The following is an 18,654-nucleotide window of genomic DNA, read 5'->3' on the forward strand; positions in this document are numbered from 1 at the left end:
AGCCGAGGTCCCCATTGGTGTTCAGGAACTAAAGTGGTTCCCGATCATGTGACTACTAGGTCAGCCCTCACATTTAGCATGGAGGCTTTATTGACAAAAATGAAAGCCGGCAGCTGAATGCTGCCACCATTTAGGCAGCGTTTTCATCTGCATTGTTATATATTAAAGCGATACTAAACTCAGGAGTTACATTTTAAAAATACATTCAGGTACCTTAACTATTAACAAAAAATATATCTTACTTCTGTATCGCTCGGCTGTAGATCCTCAAATCATCTCTGAATTGGTGCTCACACTGTCCTTCCTTCTGGAGGGGGGCTACTTTTGTCCCCCATGGGCCCTGTGTGTGTTGTAAAGTTGTCACTGCTCCAAGCTCATTCCTGTGATGGACTACAATCTCATGTTTAGTTTTCTAATATGTATTGAAGTTATAATCCATCACAGGAGTGAGCGAGCTTGGAGTGGTGGTTACTTTACCACACACAGAACAAAAGTAGCCCCCCTCCAGAAGGAAGGACACTGTCAGCACCAATTCAGAGATGATTTGAGGATCTACACAAAGGGGCATATTTATAAAGCGGCGAATGTGCCTTTTAACTAAACATACACTACTGGTGAATCAATCACTGTCATTTAAAACGCATGCACCAGTAAAATTGACCTGCCATGAATGTTTGGTGTATTTGAGACACCCTGCTTTAAAAATATACCCCATACTGTTGCTGCTAAAATGAGTCTATCAATGTGCTCTGATCACAAAAAGGGTTAGGGACAAATAAAACATTTGTTCGGGACACTGTTTTAATAAATATCCTGCAAAAAATTTTTTTTTTATAAGTTGGCAAATGGACATTTTTGCTTATTTTACATGTACATTTTTAAATATATATTTACGCACTAAATTGCGCTATGAAAATTATCTTGGCTTAAGTTGTCACTGCGCCTCTATGGAAGGCTTACTGACAGCGGTAGGTTTGTTTGTATACAAGTTTAGTGACCACCATGATTGCGATTGTGACCACAGTGCGATCGGCTGCACAGGACCGCGTAGTAATAAAATCTCCTGCGTTCCAGTGCGGTACGATCACAAAAAATAGTGCATGCATTATCTCAAAGACCTGGCAATTTTACATGGATACAGTATGTAGACTTTTTATATCTACTGTATGTGTATATATTAAATTGATCTCTTTTACATGTACCATTCATCTAAAAAATACATTTAAAAAGCTGTTCTTTACCAGAGAAGTCCATTTTTATGATGGAAAGTAGATCCAGGTTCTGTTTCCTGGGAGATAATAATGCATTAGATACTATGACAGACAAAATGAAGTTTGATGTTCTGTACAGCATCTAGTATGAGACTGAGATAAACCGCAGGCTGATGGGAATTTGACAGAGGCTGATGCAATGCAGACTTGCGGGTTGCTGACATACCTGCTGTGTTATCCATAGAGGCGTGATTGACATATTGAGCTCTCAGGATGTTTCTGGGCCCATCTGCTTACAGATCATGCTTCAGGTTTCAGCCTGCATCCTATCCAGTCATATCAACTGGATATAATGCCAGATATGGCATCATATCCAGTTGTGTTACATCACTCAGCACCAGGGTGTTTCCAGGAGGATCATACACCCCAATTGCCCTAAATGAGCAAGCTGTTTTGTGATGACCGGCAGAAATCTTGTGTAATACAATATCTGTATAATAGCTGTTGAAAGAAACCTAGAATGATTTGGTGTCATTTTTTTTATAGTTTTTTTTTTTTTAAAGTTTATAGGCTTATATCTGTTATATGTATATATGTGCAATTAATGACAAAGGATTCCCAGGGCACGATAGGCTAGCTGTAGAGCCAGCACTGGCTTTGAGGCTTTATATATCTGATTGAAACTTCAGACTGAGCCATGTGCAAATGGATTAGTTACTCTAATTACCTATTCAGCTTCAGCTATTGAGTTTTGTAACAATGGCCTACTTTCAGCAAAGCTAAGAATGCTATTTAACTAGACATGTGAAAAGGACACTAGAACTTCACTTACTGGCTCAAAAGGAGAACACAAAATACTTAAATGCAATATTTCAAATGTATTTGACTGAACAAAAGGAAACGTATTAAAATTAGGGATGCTCCTATAGTGAGCATTTGGGTAAGTACTCGGACTCACCCAAATGCTTCCGATGCCTCTCCCGATACTGGAACTTCCGGTATCAGGAAGTTTCACGAGGGAGCCTGAAGCCGGCTTCCGTTCAATCAGGAAGCCAGGCGGAGTGTGATGACAGCTTTCTGATTGGTCAGGTAGCTGGCCAATCAGGAAGTCGGGCGGCGAGTTAATACCCGCCCCCCCCCAGCTTCCTGATTGGCCAGAAGGTCAGGTCCATGCTTCCTCATTGATTACCTCATGGCAAAATAGACAAGCATGCAGATCATTCGACATAAAACAAAAAATAAAATCCAATTTTGCAAATCAGTTTTTTCTGTTGATGTCTGTGTGTCACCTGAATTGTATCACTAAATTTCACTTTTTGTTTTAACTGAATACATTTCTTAAAGTATATCTAGTGCTAATAGATATATCTAATTTTTATTTTGGTTAGAGTATAAAAGAGTTAAAATCTCGTCAAGTTATTTTTGGTATCTGTGTCCCATTGGTTCCCTTTATAGATGAAACAGGAAGTTAGATGAAATCTCTTCAAATGATAAGAAATCCTCCCTTTGACACTTGTCACAGGAAGAAGTGTCCCCACTGGAGGATTTCCCTCTTATTATATTCTAGGAATATTCTAAAGTAAGCTTAAAGATGGCCGTACATGGCTTGAACTTTGTCTAATTCCTATGAATTGTTCAAAATTCGAGCTGTGGGTGGTCCTATCAACCTCACCCAGCTCAACAAACGTCGACTTCATAAGTCAGGCAGACAATTGTTGTCGGAACAGTGACTGTTTGGGTATTCAAGCAGCCATGCTCCCAGGGCTGCTTCGTTTCTATAGCTAACAGGGGAGATTATACCATCCATGCTGTTTTGTGCACTGAATGAGAAAATACTAACAGGGTTATTCACAAAAGGGTGAAGAGTTTGGAGAAGTCAGGAGAAGTGAACAATCTAGGACAACATAGCTGAACTGGAACAATTCTCCAATTCAGCTCACTTTCCAGTTCAGCTATGTTGTCCTAGATTGTTCACTTCTCCGGCCTTCTCCAAACTCTTCACTCTTTATTGAATAACCCTGTAAATGTTTATGGCCAACTTAAGACCGCTATGTTGTGTAAGGAGCCGGGGTGAGTGTTAGCCCGCAATGTGTTATCAGCCAGTCAAAATACAGGTCTCATTTTCTTCTCCAAGCTTCTGGAATTTATATTTCTGATTGGAATCTTTGGTTTTCTAAACATCTTGGCCACCTCTGCTTGTTTTTATCTAAGCTTTTTGTCTTATATTTTTTTTCACATAAATATCATCTTAGCTTATTTCCGCTAGTGATGAACAATAATTGACGCTCAAGTCTCTCTCAACAGGATAAATACCCTGATGTTCTCCAGTGGATTAAATCAAGGGCAAAGAATGGGTTGATCCAATCCAGCAAGATGTCTCTGAAGGTGTTCGAGTCCCCCCAGTTTGACATTGATGTCACCCCTTCCCTGGCACCCCTGATCACAGGAGAGGAAGACTTCGTCTGTGAGGACTTCAGCCTGGAGAAGTACAGAGAGAACCTCCGTACCGAAACACTTGGGAAGGTGCTGATGTTTTCTGAAGTCACCACCAGCACGTTTAACCTTCTGGATGGGTAAGTCCTGGGCCTGCTTCAGATCACAATGGCTGGTTTGACACACACGACTGACAGACAATGTATAAAAAGGCTTTAAAAAAATGTTAGGAAATGATCCACCTGAGAGGTGCTCTTGGGTATCATGGATCAATCATATCATGTCCACATACAGAGGCTGCTTGGTTATCTTCCCTATGTACACATTTTTGTGTACACACTGTTTTGGGTCAATTTTATTTTAAACATTTAATACCTGACAAAGGATTTCCAGAGCATTTGAATTGAAGCTCCCCTTGTCTAACGCCTCAAACTCAGCACTCTCATAACCAATGGGTCATGAGTTCTGCAAACAGTGGGTGCGTTTTAGCACAGTATCAGCAAATATACAATGCTAAATGTAAAAAGGAGGCTAGAGCTCCACCGGCAGGCTTTAAAGGAGAACTATGAGGTGAATGAAAATTACTCATCTTCATAGTTCAAGCCGACGTGTGACAATGAAACTGTCACACGTTGGCTCAATAGATCGGGAAGTGAGTGTAGAATGTGCTCTGATTTGGGGGTGCCCTTAAATTACTGATGAACAACTGAATCTTAAATAAGTGTCGGGTTTATTTACAAATAGGGATATACATTCATATTACAATTAAGGGAATTTGAAAGGGGAATTGGGGATAGGAATTGAGGTTAAGGATCCTACAGCTAGCTACACCATTCTCTCTCTCTCATTCACACAAGCCATGGGTTTTTCTCTGTTCTTCGGACACGCCTCTCCAGCAGGTCTCAGCGAATCACATTCTTGATTGCAGAGTTCAGAAAGACTTGTCTTGTCCAAAGGTCTTGATTGTCAGCTAGGTTAGTGTCACACAGGAAGAAGGTTCCATCACATGCCCCTGCCCCCATCCCAGCATATATGCCTTGCTGACACAGGTGAGGGCAGTAAATACCAGCAGGGGGTCGGGCTTGCCCCAGGACATGACAGTCCAGCAGATCTCCTTTGATCAGTGTCCAGCCCCAAGAACCCTTTGATGGTCTTCATTTGCATATCAAACAGCACGGGCAGCTCACGATATTAAGGAACCTTTCCATCAAAGATGTATCATAGATGTCAATTATTTTAGCTTCCAACAGTGAGCGAACACGTACCGTCACTCGCTCACTTCTCGATCATCTCCCTGCAGAGAGCCATGACTGCCAGTCACGGCTCAGTGCGGGGATCCCCCCCCCCCCCCCCCGCTCCGATCCTGCGGCGCTGACTGGAGGAATGGATGGGGGAGAGGGCAGGCACAGCTGGCACTGCCTCTAGATAGGCAGAGCCAGCTGTCACTCACGCAGTTTGGTGGATCTCGACAGTAATGTCGGGATCCATCCCGGCTGCGGCGGTCTCAGTATACCCTGCGCTGTAGCTCGCCATATACTGAGCTTTTGGGTCCTGTGACCCTTAAGAGAACTATGGGGAAAAACACTTACCTCATAGTTCTCTTTTAAGGGTGAATGCAAAATATTGACATGCTGTATTTCAAATTTAGTTGGCAACTACAATTTATTTGTCTTACCATTATAAGTAAAGGAAATATGTTAAAAACTATTATACATTCTTCTAACTATACACTAACAAAGCTTTCTGTTGTGTTTTTTTTTTCAATCCTGACCGCACTTTTGCTATGTGACTGTTTTTGAGTGAATGTTTCTGACATCTCGCTAATATACGATTGTCCTTTAAGAAATCTTCCCCAGACTTGCATAGAAACTCAATTTTTCGACTTTGTGTTTTAATTTTGTCCTGTAGCTCTTTTTTTCCATGTTCGTAAACATTTTAGCCTACAAACTGGAAAGTGGCAGCTGGTAGCATCTTTCTGTGGGATTACTAGACGGGAAGTCAGTTGTGCGTCGGAAACAAAATATCGTTTTCCACAATATCCTCTATCTCCTCGTTATAGTCCATTCCCATAATTTTTTTTAGTTTTATACATTTAACCATGACTACCTTTTTTATATACTGTAAACCGCCTGGTAGTAGCTGGCATGTGTTTGTTCAGCGGATGTACAACTAGTGGAGGTGCTAACAGGCTTTACAAAATATACCTCTATCTTGGCAGCCTATTACTGTGTGTTCAAGAAATGATTGGCTGAATGACACAAGGTCCAGGGTGCTTGGGGCATAATGGATTGGATAGTCTGGCCGTGTCTTAGTTGTGTTAATGAATGCAGAGGACCGATCCATGCAGACAATCGCCTTTTGAGCCACAATGTATTTTTTTTCTATTCTTCGCTTCGTCTGGAATTCTCTAGAGAAAGGTTATGCTGTCGGGAAAAGGTCTCTGATAATGTACTAGATAGATAGATACTGTAGATAGATATACTGTATATTAGATAGTATCTATCTTTAGTATCTAATTCTATTAATGGCTAGGTGGACACTGTAGGTAGTATATAGATAAATACTGTAGATATATACTGTATACAAACAACCCTTTTTTTAAAATGTTAAAATCAATTTTCTGTTTTTTGCTGAGAAGAAATTTAAATGTCAAGAACAAACAAACAATCAAAAACAATTTTGTAAATATATTCCACCAATTTATTAACTAAGAAAATTGTAATGGGTTGCTCTGAGTGAGTATTGTCCTAATAGGAGGACCTTTGCATTTTCATTCAACTTTGGTCAAAGGAGCCCGGGGGAGAATTGTCAGCCAATCAGCTGCAGTCACTTTTGGGGTATTCTGACAGTGGCGGGCCACGGCTGTCAGAATACAATAGGCTGGCATGGAAGATTGGTTTAGCGTGGATGGAGGAATTTGCTAGATTATTTTCGTTTGACCTGTAAGCTGAATGAAAGAAATGTATGTGTGAGATTTCCCTTTTACTTCCTGTTCAGTAGCCACAACAGGTGTAAGGAAATCCCTCCAAAGACAGGGAATTGAATTAAACAGGGAATTCCGTGTTGTTCAGCAGGGTCACCAGAACTAGTGTCCTCATCGGAAGATTTCCCATCTATTCCTATTCTGATGACCGCCCAAATTTTGGGCTTTTTTTTTTTTAACTTATACTTTCAGTGATAAAGGTCACCAGGACAAATAGAGAAGGTGAATCTCCGTAACATGGACACAGACAGCAATACAACCTGGCAGGTGTGCTAATTCCTCTCCACTCCATCCAAAACTTTAAAAAATAACAAGTTTGGATGTCTATCGCACTTTAATATAAATACATACTGGAGTTACTAATACCACTCTCTGATCCAGATCAACCCTACATTCTCTGTGTTTTCTGGACCTGCTGTATTAGAGTAGCCCCAAATTGCTTAATGAAAGCTGACCTACACATTCTTTCTCCCCTGACATCTAAAGAAGAATAGGCTGTTAGGGAACAAAGAAACCAGACAAACCTAAAGTGCAGGTTAAAAAAAATAAAAGGAGTTTATTGAAAACAACAAAAGATAAATGGCAAAAAAATAACAGAGAAAGTCAAGGACATCGTCGGTGCCAACCAGAGGTCAGATGTCAAAGCGCGTAGTCAGCCAAATCAGGTCAGGGAGCACTGAAAGCAGGATTTACGGAAACAATAGCTGGAGTCAGGATCCAGGAGATCAGTCAGCCAGAGGCAGGGTCATACACAGAGAACAGGAACAACAGCAGAGCACTTGGCAGATCAGAACACATGCAAGAGCAGAGACTGAATGGACACGCTGATGGTTAAATAGTGAGCTGGTATTTGCATCATCACTCGGAGACAAGAATCTGCCAGAGGTTTTGCGAGTAGTTGCAGAATTATGATGTTAACGGCTTTGGTCATAAGAGGGCACCAAAGAGGAACAAACAGTGCCAAAGACACTGCAAACAAGCCATGCTCCAAGCAACTGGACAAGGAAGGATAAGAAACCCTGACATAGGCAAACTCCAGTCCTCCAGCTGTGGTGAAACTACATTTACAGTCATGCATGTGGCCATCAGAGTCTTGCAGTGCCTAATAGGATTTGTGTTTTCACCACAGCTGGAGGGCCAGAGTTTACCTACCCAAGATCTAAAAGGTTCTGAAGCTTCCGACTCTCATCAGTGCAGCCAGGGTCTGAGAGATTTGCTTACATTGCACATCATGTGACCTGCTGACACAAAACTCCAGTCTCTTGTGATCAGCATAGAGCTTTGCCAAGGAGCAGTCAGCAGAATGTAGTGGGTGGAACCTTGCACAACTTTCACTTACAGCCAAGGGAACATATAAATGAAACTTTTCAGATGTAACTTTTTTAATGTAAGGTCTGTTTTGTTTCTGAATGTGGCTTCTTGATAAAACGCACGCACCAAACAGAGCTCATTGTCCCTCAAACCTGTTCTTTTCTGGAATTTTACGAAAGATCCAATAAAACTTCTTTATTGAGAGAAAAATGTAACTTACTGACCGTCTAATATATTCATCACAGAAGCAACTCTCCCCAGACCTTTACAGAGTCCGCCCTTCCCCTGTCTTTTATTTTTTGTTCTAACTACGGCGCTAATGAGGACACTTAGAAGCCCGCGCAAGCCCTGACCGTAGAACAAGCATTCCGCTGCCAACCATAACACAACATATATATTAATATGTAAAACATCAACACAGGCCATCTGGAGATCTAATGAATAATCAAGGGATTTCAATTTAAACTATAGATTTTTTTCACCCTCCTCCTCCGAATCTTTAGGACAACACTGTCAAATTCAATTTAGTCAGCCTGGGCCCAGAATCCATTTTTCAAACTTTCTATGACAGGACTAATCGCTTCCACCTGTTGTTAGGCTCGAAGCCTTGACTGGCACTTCACCAGCCGGGCTGGAAACATACACACACAAACTCTTATTACACTCCGCTGTTTCTCCGCTCTGAGGTCACTGAGCCATTAAATTAGTTCCATCCCATTTTTACTCTTCTCCACACTGATTTCTGTTTCCTGCATATGTATATATTATATACATTTATATATGTTTGCTGGATACTTTTTTTTTTTTTGCTTATGTAGTGACGTGTAGGGCTGCAGGGAGCGACGGAGGTGGCGTTGGAGAGGTCACAAAAGTACATTTTTGTTCTTGGCTGTCCCTTGCAGTTTGACACATCATTATGAGTAGTCACTAAACTGATGACTAATTCGAACATGGCACACTCCTAATTGCTCTTTATGTCGGAAAGCAGCAGTTTGTCATTGTCTTGGTGTAGCGTTTCCGTGGCATCGGGAGATGAAAGCGATGGGTATGCGGAGTAGGAATGCATCCAGTGAGAGTGAATGTGCTAAACAGGGACGATGAGGTGCTATCATTTATATGTGTTATTGCAGGGACAGTTAAAGGACAGGTCCACCCAAATATTGTTAATTATTTGGTGTTGGGTTGGTACAAGTGCATTGATTCGTGTGCCAGCTGCTCACATTCCTCTGAGGCTTTAGCAGTAAGATCTGTCTCGCTCACTGCTAAAGATCCAGGGCAGTGCTGTCCTTCTTGCCATTTCCGTAGAGTTTAGCATTAGACCGGTCACGCTTTTGTAAGACCCCATTCACACTGAGCTACATTTAAAAAAGTGCTTTTTCAGCGCTGATTTGAGCTGAGCGACATTGAGCTGCAGTGCACATTTTGTCGCACTACGTAGCGCTTCTTTTGGCAGCCTATCAAAGCCTATTGGGGCCAAATCGCACAAAATCCACTGAAAAATAGGTCATGCTTGAGACACAGACTTGAGCTACCAGCTACAGGCGACATTAAGTTGTGAGATGTGAACAGTTCCATTGAAATGCAATGGACAAGCTACATTGAGCTTCTTGTTTGAGCTAATTTTGAGCTGAAAGCGCGCTACAAATCGCTCGTTGTGAATGGGGTCTTAGGCTCCGCTTAGAGTTCTCTACAGGGATAAATGGAGAATACAGTGTAGGGAGCATGGTTAAAATCAACTGAATATTCCCCCTAAACATGAAGATCTATATTCTTAAAAAATAAAGGTCCATTGACCAAAAAAAACAGGTTGATTTTATATAAAAGTAAACCTGGTACAAAGTCAACAATGCATAATCAGAGCTTACCTTGGGTGAAAACCATATGCAACAACAATCAGTAGATCCAGAGATACAGGAATCTGAATTTAAATCTAAGTTTCAGATTTTCCTGTAAAGCTCTAGTTTGGCCCTGGCTTGGCCTTCATATTGCCCAGTAAGACTATCTGTCTATCAAATTGAAACAAAAGAAAGGCTTGTTTGAGGGGCTTGGGGGGGGGGGAGGTTTGAGAGAGGCCAAGTTTGACTTTATGATAACATTCAAGATTTTCGTAGAGCTGCCTATATCTCTTCACTGACATATATTTATCTTCCGTTCTTTGAAAGACACAGTGGAGATCTTTAGATCTTGACCATTGGGTTATAGCGCTACCTTCAGGAGTAGGACACTATGGTTTTCCGTAACTTTTGCTTATTTATTTTGTCATCATACAATCTGTAACAATTGTCCAAGGTTGTGTTGGAAGTTATCCAGCAATTCCAAAGAGATTCATGGAAGAATATATAATAATTCCTGGGACTTATCAAAGAAAGTTATTTAAGAAACAGTTTCACCTTGTCCAATCAAGGCAAAGAGAACAGGCCCCTCGACCTACAAATAGTTACCTTCCCTATGCTTGCCCGCTGCTCCGTTCCTTCTTTAGAGCACTGAGTTAAACCCTGTGTAGGCTCCATTTTGGTTGGTGTCTGAGCTTACACTAGGTTGATGATTTCGTCCTTACTCATGTGATGGTGTTCAGGCCTTCTAATTGGCCACTTAAGCTCAAGCACTGCATCATTGGAGGGGGTTGCATGCTTCCCCATAACCAAAGTACAGAGTATTTTATAATGACTGCGACAAAGTAATGGAATGGCAGTAGAGTGCAAAGGTGGTTAGAGTTTGGGCTAGCAGGAGCCTTTGTCACTGTGCTTTGAATATGCCAAGGGAAAATGTCTCTTTCTAAATGTAGGCCATGAATAAATGCTTCTTTCATAATAAAATATTTCTGTTTTAGGTTTGAGCTATTCAAGTCAATATTTCAGCATTGCTTCATCCCGTTCTACGAAAACATTTAATTATTTTGCTAAATTCTTGAGTCAAGAAATCATATATTTTTTGGGACAATTTAATACTGGCTCTTATTTAAACTATTTTGGTATTATTCTGTGAATTTACAAAGACACCCATGATACGCAGAGTGAAGTTACCAGCAGCAATCAGTCAGACCTCTGCTAACTGATCTAAAATCACTAAACCTAAATTATTGGGAGTTGCTTTCATTTCTCCCTATATGTATTCGTGTGTATACATATAATATCATATGAGTGTGTGTGTGTGTGTATATATACAAATGATGTATTTTTTTTATTGCTCACACACCAAGTGATGAAGTGATACCGATAGATATAGATGCACAGGCACTGTAGTCTCAATATGCATAACTGAGCTATGCATACACCCCTGCATATTTATTGCATTTTGGCTCTGCAGGTGTGAGACACAGCGGCCTGTTTTCCGCGCCTCGCAGTGAATGCATAATGTGTTGAATGGCCGCCGTGCTGCCGGCTGAATGCTTTCCCTTCATTTCTGCTGGTTTTGTGATGGCTAGGTGGGAAGACTGGTGTAACTGCAATTGGCAAGACCAATAACCCCTTGCCTCGGGGCTGACTGCATAACTAATGAAGTCAAAGTACACCACTTAATGCCTTCATTGACATGCCAAGTCGTCTTCAGCTAAGAGGCTGATGAGCCTTACTCGGGAATATTCCACTGAGCTCACTCTGCCATGGAACTTGGTTAACTCTTCCCTGAATTCACTACATAATACATTTCCTGAATTATATATTTTTAAGAGTTGTTCTAAACTTGTATGATTACATTTAAAGCTGAAGTCTGTGTTTAAAACAAAAAAAAGAAAATAAGCTTGCCATATGCTCTCCTTCAGTTGATCATTGTGCATCCTATCGGGTCAATCAGATATATGCAAGTTCTTTTAGGCCTGGTTCACATCTGAGCGTTCATGGGTACGTGCGTTCATGTGCATTTAAGCGCGTTTGTGCACCGCAGCGCGCAGCCCCATTGGAGTTTTTGTGCAAAGTGCGACCACAGTTTTTTCTGCCGCCTTTGTACGCATTTGCACAGGCGGAAACTGCGTGATTTGCGGGCCGGATTTGGGGTGCCATTAGAAATGAATGGCACCGCAAGCTCATTTCGTGTTTGTATGTGATTCCGCAAATGCGCTGCAATCATGCACGAAAACGTGTGAATTGCCATTTGTTCTCAGAACGCTCAGATGTGAACCAGGCCTTAAACATACTAAAGGCCCCCACAAGTACAGTTTCAAAGTCATTTTTGTACCCCTGAATGGCAATGGGCTTCTACCCAGACTGCCTGTTGTGCTACTCGCAGAGTCTGTGCCGGGATTTACAGAACTTCTCTGAAAATTCTGGCTAGGACTTTCAGAAGACCCGCCGGTACCTCTAATGGTACTTACAAGAGATTTGCCATTACTGATAATGGCACTCAGAAAACCGAGCCCAGTATTGTTAGTAGTAGCCACAGAATGCATGCCAGAACTTCAGTACGCTTTGAAATGGTGGGGTATTTCAGCACCAGCTCTGCTGTTTGCTGACCCAGATTGCCTGACCATGCTTTGTTTGCCGTCTGCTCTGACCTCACCCAGGACCCAACTACACTCTTGTCTTCCCTCTTGTCTGCAATTGTTTTTGTTCTCAACATGGCCTATTGGACCATTTGCTGATCTACACCTGTCTGGATCTCTGCTTGATCCTGTCCACACTCTGGTCTGATATCTCCATAGTATCATAGTCATCCAGAAAAGTATCTAGACACCCCTCCAAATTATTGGCTTCAGATGCACAAAACCAGGTCCATAAAGACATGATTCCATGAGTTTGGTGAGTGTAGAGGATTATGATTGCTCTGCACAGAACCCTGATCTCAACCCCACTGAATGCTTTAAGAATGAATCGGAATGCTAATAACAAGTAAGGTCTCTATATTCAGCATCAGTACCTGACCTTGCAAATGCTCTTTTGGCTGAATTTGCAAAAATTCCCAAAAGTGTGGGGACTGTTATATTTGCAAAAGAGGGTGTGGAGACCACTTTATTTGAATGCCTATAGTTTTAGAATGAGATGTCCAACAAGCTCAGATAGTTGTGACGGTCACACACTAGTCCAGAAACTTTTGGGTGTGAATGCATTGTGCAGCTCTATAGGTTACAATGGGAAAACCTGTAGATCCATACCAACAAAAAAAAAACCAGCATGAAAAAGTTTTGAGTGATTTTCCTCATGCAGTGCTGGATATACTTTGAATCTTATTTTGTGTTCACAACACCAAAAAAAAAAAAAGAAATCTGAATTAGGTAGTCAGGGTCAGAGCAGCACGTTACTTATTTCACTTGAAATAGGTTAATTTGGCTTTGACTTTTAATCCACCAGAAATCGGAGGCCACAGGTTAATTTTGTTTTTAGATAATCAAATGATTGTCTCGAAAATCCAGCTCCCTCCTCAGACTTAGGTGACTCTGACCTCCCATAAATGCGTTAAAAATATCAGAATCTCTCCCCCTCTGGTTGGCCCAGGTCCCAGCGGCCTAATTTTCCTCCAATTATGTCAGGAGTGCAAATATTTTAACAATCTTATTTTGTATTCACGTGAAGTTTTCAGTCATAACACCTCATATCCTTGAGGCTCAAGTGTCATTTTAATTGTAAAGGGAACACTACATTTCCCCTTGACACTGATTTGGAATCTATGGGATTGCTGTAAAGTTGGTATCCTTTTTACTCCCTGTAAAAAAAAAAGAAACAGTTACAATGCATTATATTACAGTTACTACTGTTATTGAATGAATATAATCAAGGCAATCTACTGCTTTTATTTATCAACTTTTAATGTATTTAATATCTTGATTTTTCTTTTTTTAAGTAGCACTCTATAGGTTGAACTCGATGGACTTGTGTCTTTTTTTAACCTGACTAATTATGTAAGTCTATATGACCTCCAATTAAAAATAATATGCTGTAGCACCTTATTTTTCTCATTCAAGGTTTTTCAGTAAAACATAATAGAGGTAAGAGAAAAAAACATATGGCATATACATAATATACAGGAAGGAGGTAAGGTAAATAAAATAAATTATGATATCTCTTCAGATTTGTTGGGGGAGAGTCTTAAGAATCGCAAGAGAAGAAAATGTTCTTGTTTGGCTCAGATATATGAGAATTATTTATCATGCTGTATTTGCTTTGTGCTGGGAAAAATGATGCAAGATAGTATGAGGGGGAGTGGCGATAGGGAGGGGAGGAAGAAGAAGGAAGTGGGGGGGAGGGTCTCTCGGCCTATTGGGTCACCTTGAGGGTATGTTGTATTGGTCTGAATATCAGAGTAGCAGGGAAACCAGGTGAGTAGGACTTTTTCCTTTTTTGCATTTTTTGTTATGGTAGGCTACAAAACCTAAAAGCTATAATGTGCTGAACTAAGACCTCTTCGCCACAAAAAAAAAATTCTGGGATTTAGAGGGAAAGAGGCCTGGGGACACAGGTGGTTAAAAGAGAACTATGGGGTAAGTGTTTTTCCCCATAGTTCTCTTAAGGGTCAAGGGACCCAAAGCTCAGTATATTGTGAGCTACAGCTCGTGGTATTACTGTCGAGATCCACCCAGCTGCTTAAATGAGAGCTGGCTCTGCCTATCTAGAGGCAGAGCCAGCTGTACCCGCCCCTCTCCCGTCCGTTCCTCCAGTCAGCGCTGGAGGATCGGAGAGGGGGGAATCCCTGCGGGAAGCGGTGACTGACAGTCACTGCTGTCTGCGGGGACATGATCGAGAAGTGAGCAAGCGACGGTATGTGTTCGCTTACTTCCCGATCTATAGAGCCGACCTGTGAAAGTTTCATTGTCGCACGTCGGCTCGAACTATGAGAATGAGTGATTTTTACTCGCCTCATAGTTTTCCTTTAAGGTAAAATTGTGGCCAGACTATGGACAGTCAACGGTTAACATATTCTTTACAAGCCATAAATTAGCTTTTAAACAAGCCCCTACTGACCTTTGTAGATGTAGACACTGTGGCACAATTGATCTCCAAAGTTCACAAGAGAATCCTTCTCCGCCCCCCTTTTTCTGTGCACCTGCTCTTACATTAAAAATTAGAAGGCTGATAGGCTGCCAAGTTACTGTAGCTGGCAGGGGGGCAACAAAACCATCGTGTGAGGGGAAATCAAAAGTGAAAGTTTTATTTTTCATAACTTTGAAGATTAATTACTCCATGACGTCTGTAAATGCAGAGATCAGTAAGGGTTTGTTTTAGAACATTTTCACTGCTCGTTAAGAATATGTAAAGTAGTTGAATGTCCATAGTCCCGTCACAGTTCTACTTTAAGCCACAATCTAAACCGCTATTTTTATAATCTTTGAGAATTAATCAAATTTCCCTTTGCAAAAATGGCTCTTTTGTGCTACTGTAGGATAGTGATGGGCTCGGGCGTGCTCGCAGCTACACGCGCCGAGTCCGAAAGGAAGCTGACATTGCCGCAGCGCCAATCACAGGTACTGATACATTATCCCAGTCTGCAGCTGCAGAGATTGGGAAATGTCTCCATGTCTGTGATTAGCACTGTCAGCTTCCTGGCGAGCTTGGCACGTGGAGCTGCGAACACGCCCGAGCCCATCACTACTGTAGGAGACTGTTGGGTAAATGCTAGATTAGATTTATGAAGGAGATTGTTAGGTAATAGTTAGATTAGGCTCATGAAGTCTCATAAGGGTGTACTTGAATGGGAAAAAATCATTTCCTAAATTAGAGCTTGTTGAAAGAATACTCTCCTGCTTCTGTGATAGAGAACAGAAGAAATTCATTGCTAAGAGTTTCTGCCATGCGATTTAACTTGCAGCTTTGTGGGACCATGGGAGATTGATAGCTCATTCACATTACTGGCTTAAATTACATAACCATTGGCATAATTGCAGTGCAAGTTGGAGCAGAGAGCGTTTTCAGCACTCGGCACCCCCTGCCACTCTGAACAGTGTTCTGCATCCTGTAGGGCACTGTGGGAGTGTCCACAATCCTGGGACTTAGGGATGTCTTGATACCAGTGCAGATACCAGTGCAGATACTTGGCATTTTCATGAGAACTACCAGGGTGCAGTGGTTGCAGCTGGGACCTGGCTCTGGCTCTCCACCACTGTCCTGAAATCGTTAGTCTGTATTGTTTTAGAAAAACTGTCACATGACAATAAACAAAAATGTATCAGTACTTGTGTCTGTGAGGACTTGGATAAGTATCAGTACTTGTACTTGGAAAAATGGTATCGGTGCATCCCTTTTATATATGCTTATAAAAACATACATTAAGACAGAGATGTACACATCCCAGGAGCTCCGTGTGCTCCTTACAAATGACAGCTGCCTCCTAACTTTGAATTTTTCTTTAGTCTAGTCCTGGAGCTGGAAAGTATCTGAACTTGTACCGAGTACGGTACTTGGTATCTGAACATCCCTACCAGGACTGTCTCGCAGGATTTGGGGAAACTTGGCAACTACAGTACTTGTTGTCAATCTCCTGATAAGATGCAGCTACTAAGCGCAAATGTGTGTTTCAATTATGTGTTCCCCCCTCTGCCAATCCCTCCACTGGCTTCCACTCGCACAGAGGATAAAATTCAAAATATTAACAGTCACCTATAAATCCATCCACAACTCTACCCCCGGATATATCTCAGACCTGGTCTCAAAGTATCACCCTAAACGTCCCCTCCGCTCATCCATTGACCTCCTGCTTTCCAGCTCCCTTGTCCACTCCTCCCTTACTCGCCTCCAGGACTTCTCTAGAGTCTCTCCCATCCTCTGGAACTCCTTACCCCAACCTGTCCGTCTATCTCCCACCTTGACTGCCTTTAGGCGTTCCCTAAAGACTCATCTCTTCAGGGAAGCCTATCCCACCTCAACCTAACCACTGAACCATCACATTCTCAAATAATTCATCCCCTCACAGCTACCTCCTCATGTATCATTTCCCCCTCCTCTTTTAGATTGTAAGCCCTCAGGGGCAGGGCCCTCCTTACCATCTTGTCTTGACTTGTATTGTAACTGTAATGTCTTCCTTATATTGTAAAGCGCTGCGCAAACTGTTGGCGCTATATAAATACTATGTAATAATAATGTGTTTAGATATTTGCCTGGAGTTCGCCCTGAATTTACTTTTATATTCCTACATGGTTTATCCTTAATTCTACAAATGTTATATTCATTATTTGATGGCCTCATATTTAAGTTTGGAAAACCAATAGCCATAGTCTGAACAAATGCCTGTTCTGCTTTAGATTTTCTTATTTTTTTAAAGCATAAAAGCCATGTTTTCTATTATAAGAGGAAAAAAAATTAATAACATCAGACCCGGCACCTATGGTAGATTGCAATACCAGATGTGAGGTGGAACAGGAGGGAGAGAACTGCTGCTGGCCACCTGCTTTGTGTGTATTAAAAATCTTGTGTGGTAGCTGATGTCATTTTGAATGCATGTGATCGAGGATAATTTTAACAGCACAGAGCATATCAGGTTCTCAAGGATCAATGCTGTAAGAATGTGCAGAATCCTGGGCCCTGCTCTCTCTGCATCTGTTGTAGGAAAGGAGCATAGGAATAAACCATGGAAATCCCTCCTGACTGGTTTGGTTTTTCTGCGGTGTTTAAATCCGTGGTGCTCAACTCCGGCCCTCACGGCCTCCTGATGGTGTGCATTTTCTAGTTCTCTTCCCAGACTCATTTGTAAGATAATTAGGGGCTATATAAAAAGATTGCATAGGTATTTGTCCTGCAAAACTGCATGTCTATTTTGTTCTATGTGAACTAATTGGCACTGGCACATTTGTTTTATGGACTTTTCACACATTGTAAAATGCGGAGGCAAATTTGAATGTTCTTTGGTTCATTGTGAACATTGATTTTGGGGTTTAATGGATCAAATTTGAATGGTTGCTTTAATTTAAATATTGGCTCACCCACAAATAGAAAATTAATGTTGTTAGGTTAAATCTCTTTGCTGGTTGGCATTACATCTAATGTTGATTAGCCCATTCTGGGGAATGTTTGGTGGTCAAATGTTCTTTGAATTTGGCCAGCTTTGCACGAGAAAGAGGCCATTATCATATGTCAGTTAGGATAATATTCTTTGATTATCCATGGTTCAAAACATGTAATTACTAGGACACGTACCTGGTCAAATATTCTTATATTATATATAGTATACATCACTGCTTCTATTGTACAATGCTTGAATTTTGGCTCACAGATATCCCTGCTGCAAACCTAACCGATATACACTCACCGCCCACTTTATTAGGTACACCTGTTCAATTGCTAATCAGCCAATCACATGGCAATGCATTTAGGCATCTAGATAAGGTGAAGACGACTTGCTGAAGTTCAAACCGAGCATCAGAATGGGGAAGAAAGGGGATTTAAGTGACTTTGAACGTGGCATGGTTGTTGGAGCCAGACTGGCTGGTCTGAGTATTTCAAAAACTGCTGATCTTCTGGGATTTTTACACACAACCATCTCTCGGGTTTACAGAGAATAGTCCAAAAAAAGAGCAAATATCCAGTGAGTGGCAAAATGCCTGGTTGATGTCAGAGGTCAGAGGAGAATGGGCCGACTGGTTCGAGATGATAGAAAGGCAACAGTACCTCAGATAAGCACTTGTCACAACCAAGGTATGTAGAATACCATCTCTGAACGCACAACACGTCTAACCTTGAAGCAGATGGGCTACAGCAGCAGAAGACCACACCGGGTGCCACTCCTGTCAGCTAAAAACAGGAAACGGAGGCTACAATTCGCACATGCTCACCAAAATTGGACAATAGAAGATTGGAA

At 41.5% G+C, this 18,654-nt stretch overlaps 1 protein-coding gene and 1 long non-coding RNA gene across 2 annotated transcripts in view; one reads left to right on the forward strand and one right to left on the reverse strand.

The window, feature by feature from the left end:
• Positions 1-18,654, forward strand: part of HLCS (holocarboxylase synthetase) — a 125,219-nt gene that overhangs the window by 46,007 nt on the left and 60,558 nt on the right. The window contains exon 7 of the mRNA XM_018555167.1: positions 3,516-3,784. Coding sequence (XP_018410669.1) covers positions 3,516-3,784 — 269 coding nt within the window. The remainder of the gene's footprint in view (positions 1-3,515; positions 3,785-18,654) is intronic.
• LOC108785967 lies at positions 12,032-18,558 on the reverse strand. Its single transcript, XR_001941163.1, has 3 exons — positions 18,465-18,558; positions 16,633-16,634; positions 12,032-12,041 (listed from the first exon to the last, which is right to left on the reverse strand). It is a non-coding gene; the product is annotated as an uncharacterized LOC108785967 (long non-coding RNA).

Source organism: Nanorana parkeri, unplaced genomic scaffold (genome assembly GCF_000935625.1).
Source record: "Nanorana parkeri isolate BGI_ZX_2015 unplaced genomic scaffold, ASM93562v1 scaffold186, whole genome shotgun sequence".
Lineage (NCBI taxonomy): Eukaryota > Metazoa > Chordata > Amphibia > Anura > Dicroglossidae > Nanorana > Nanorana parkeri.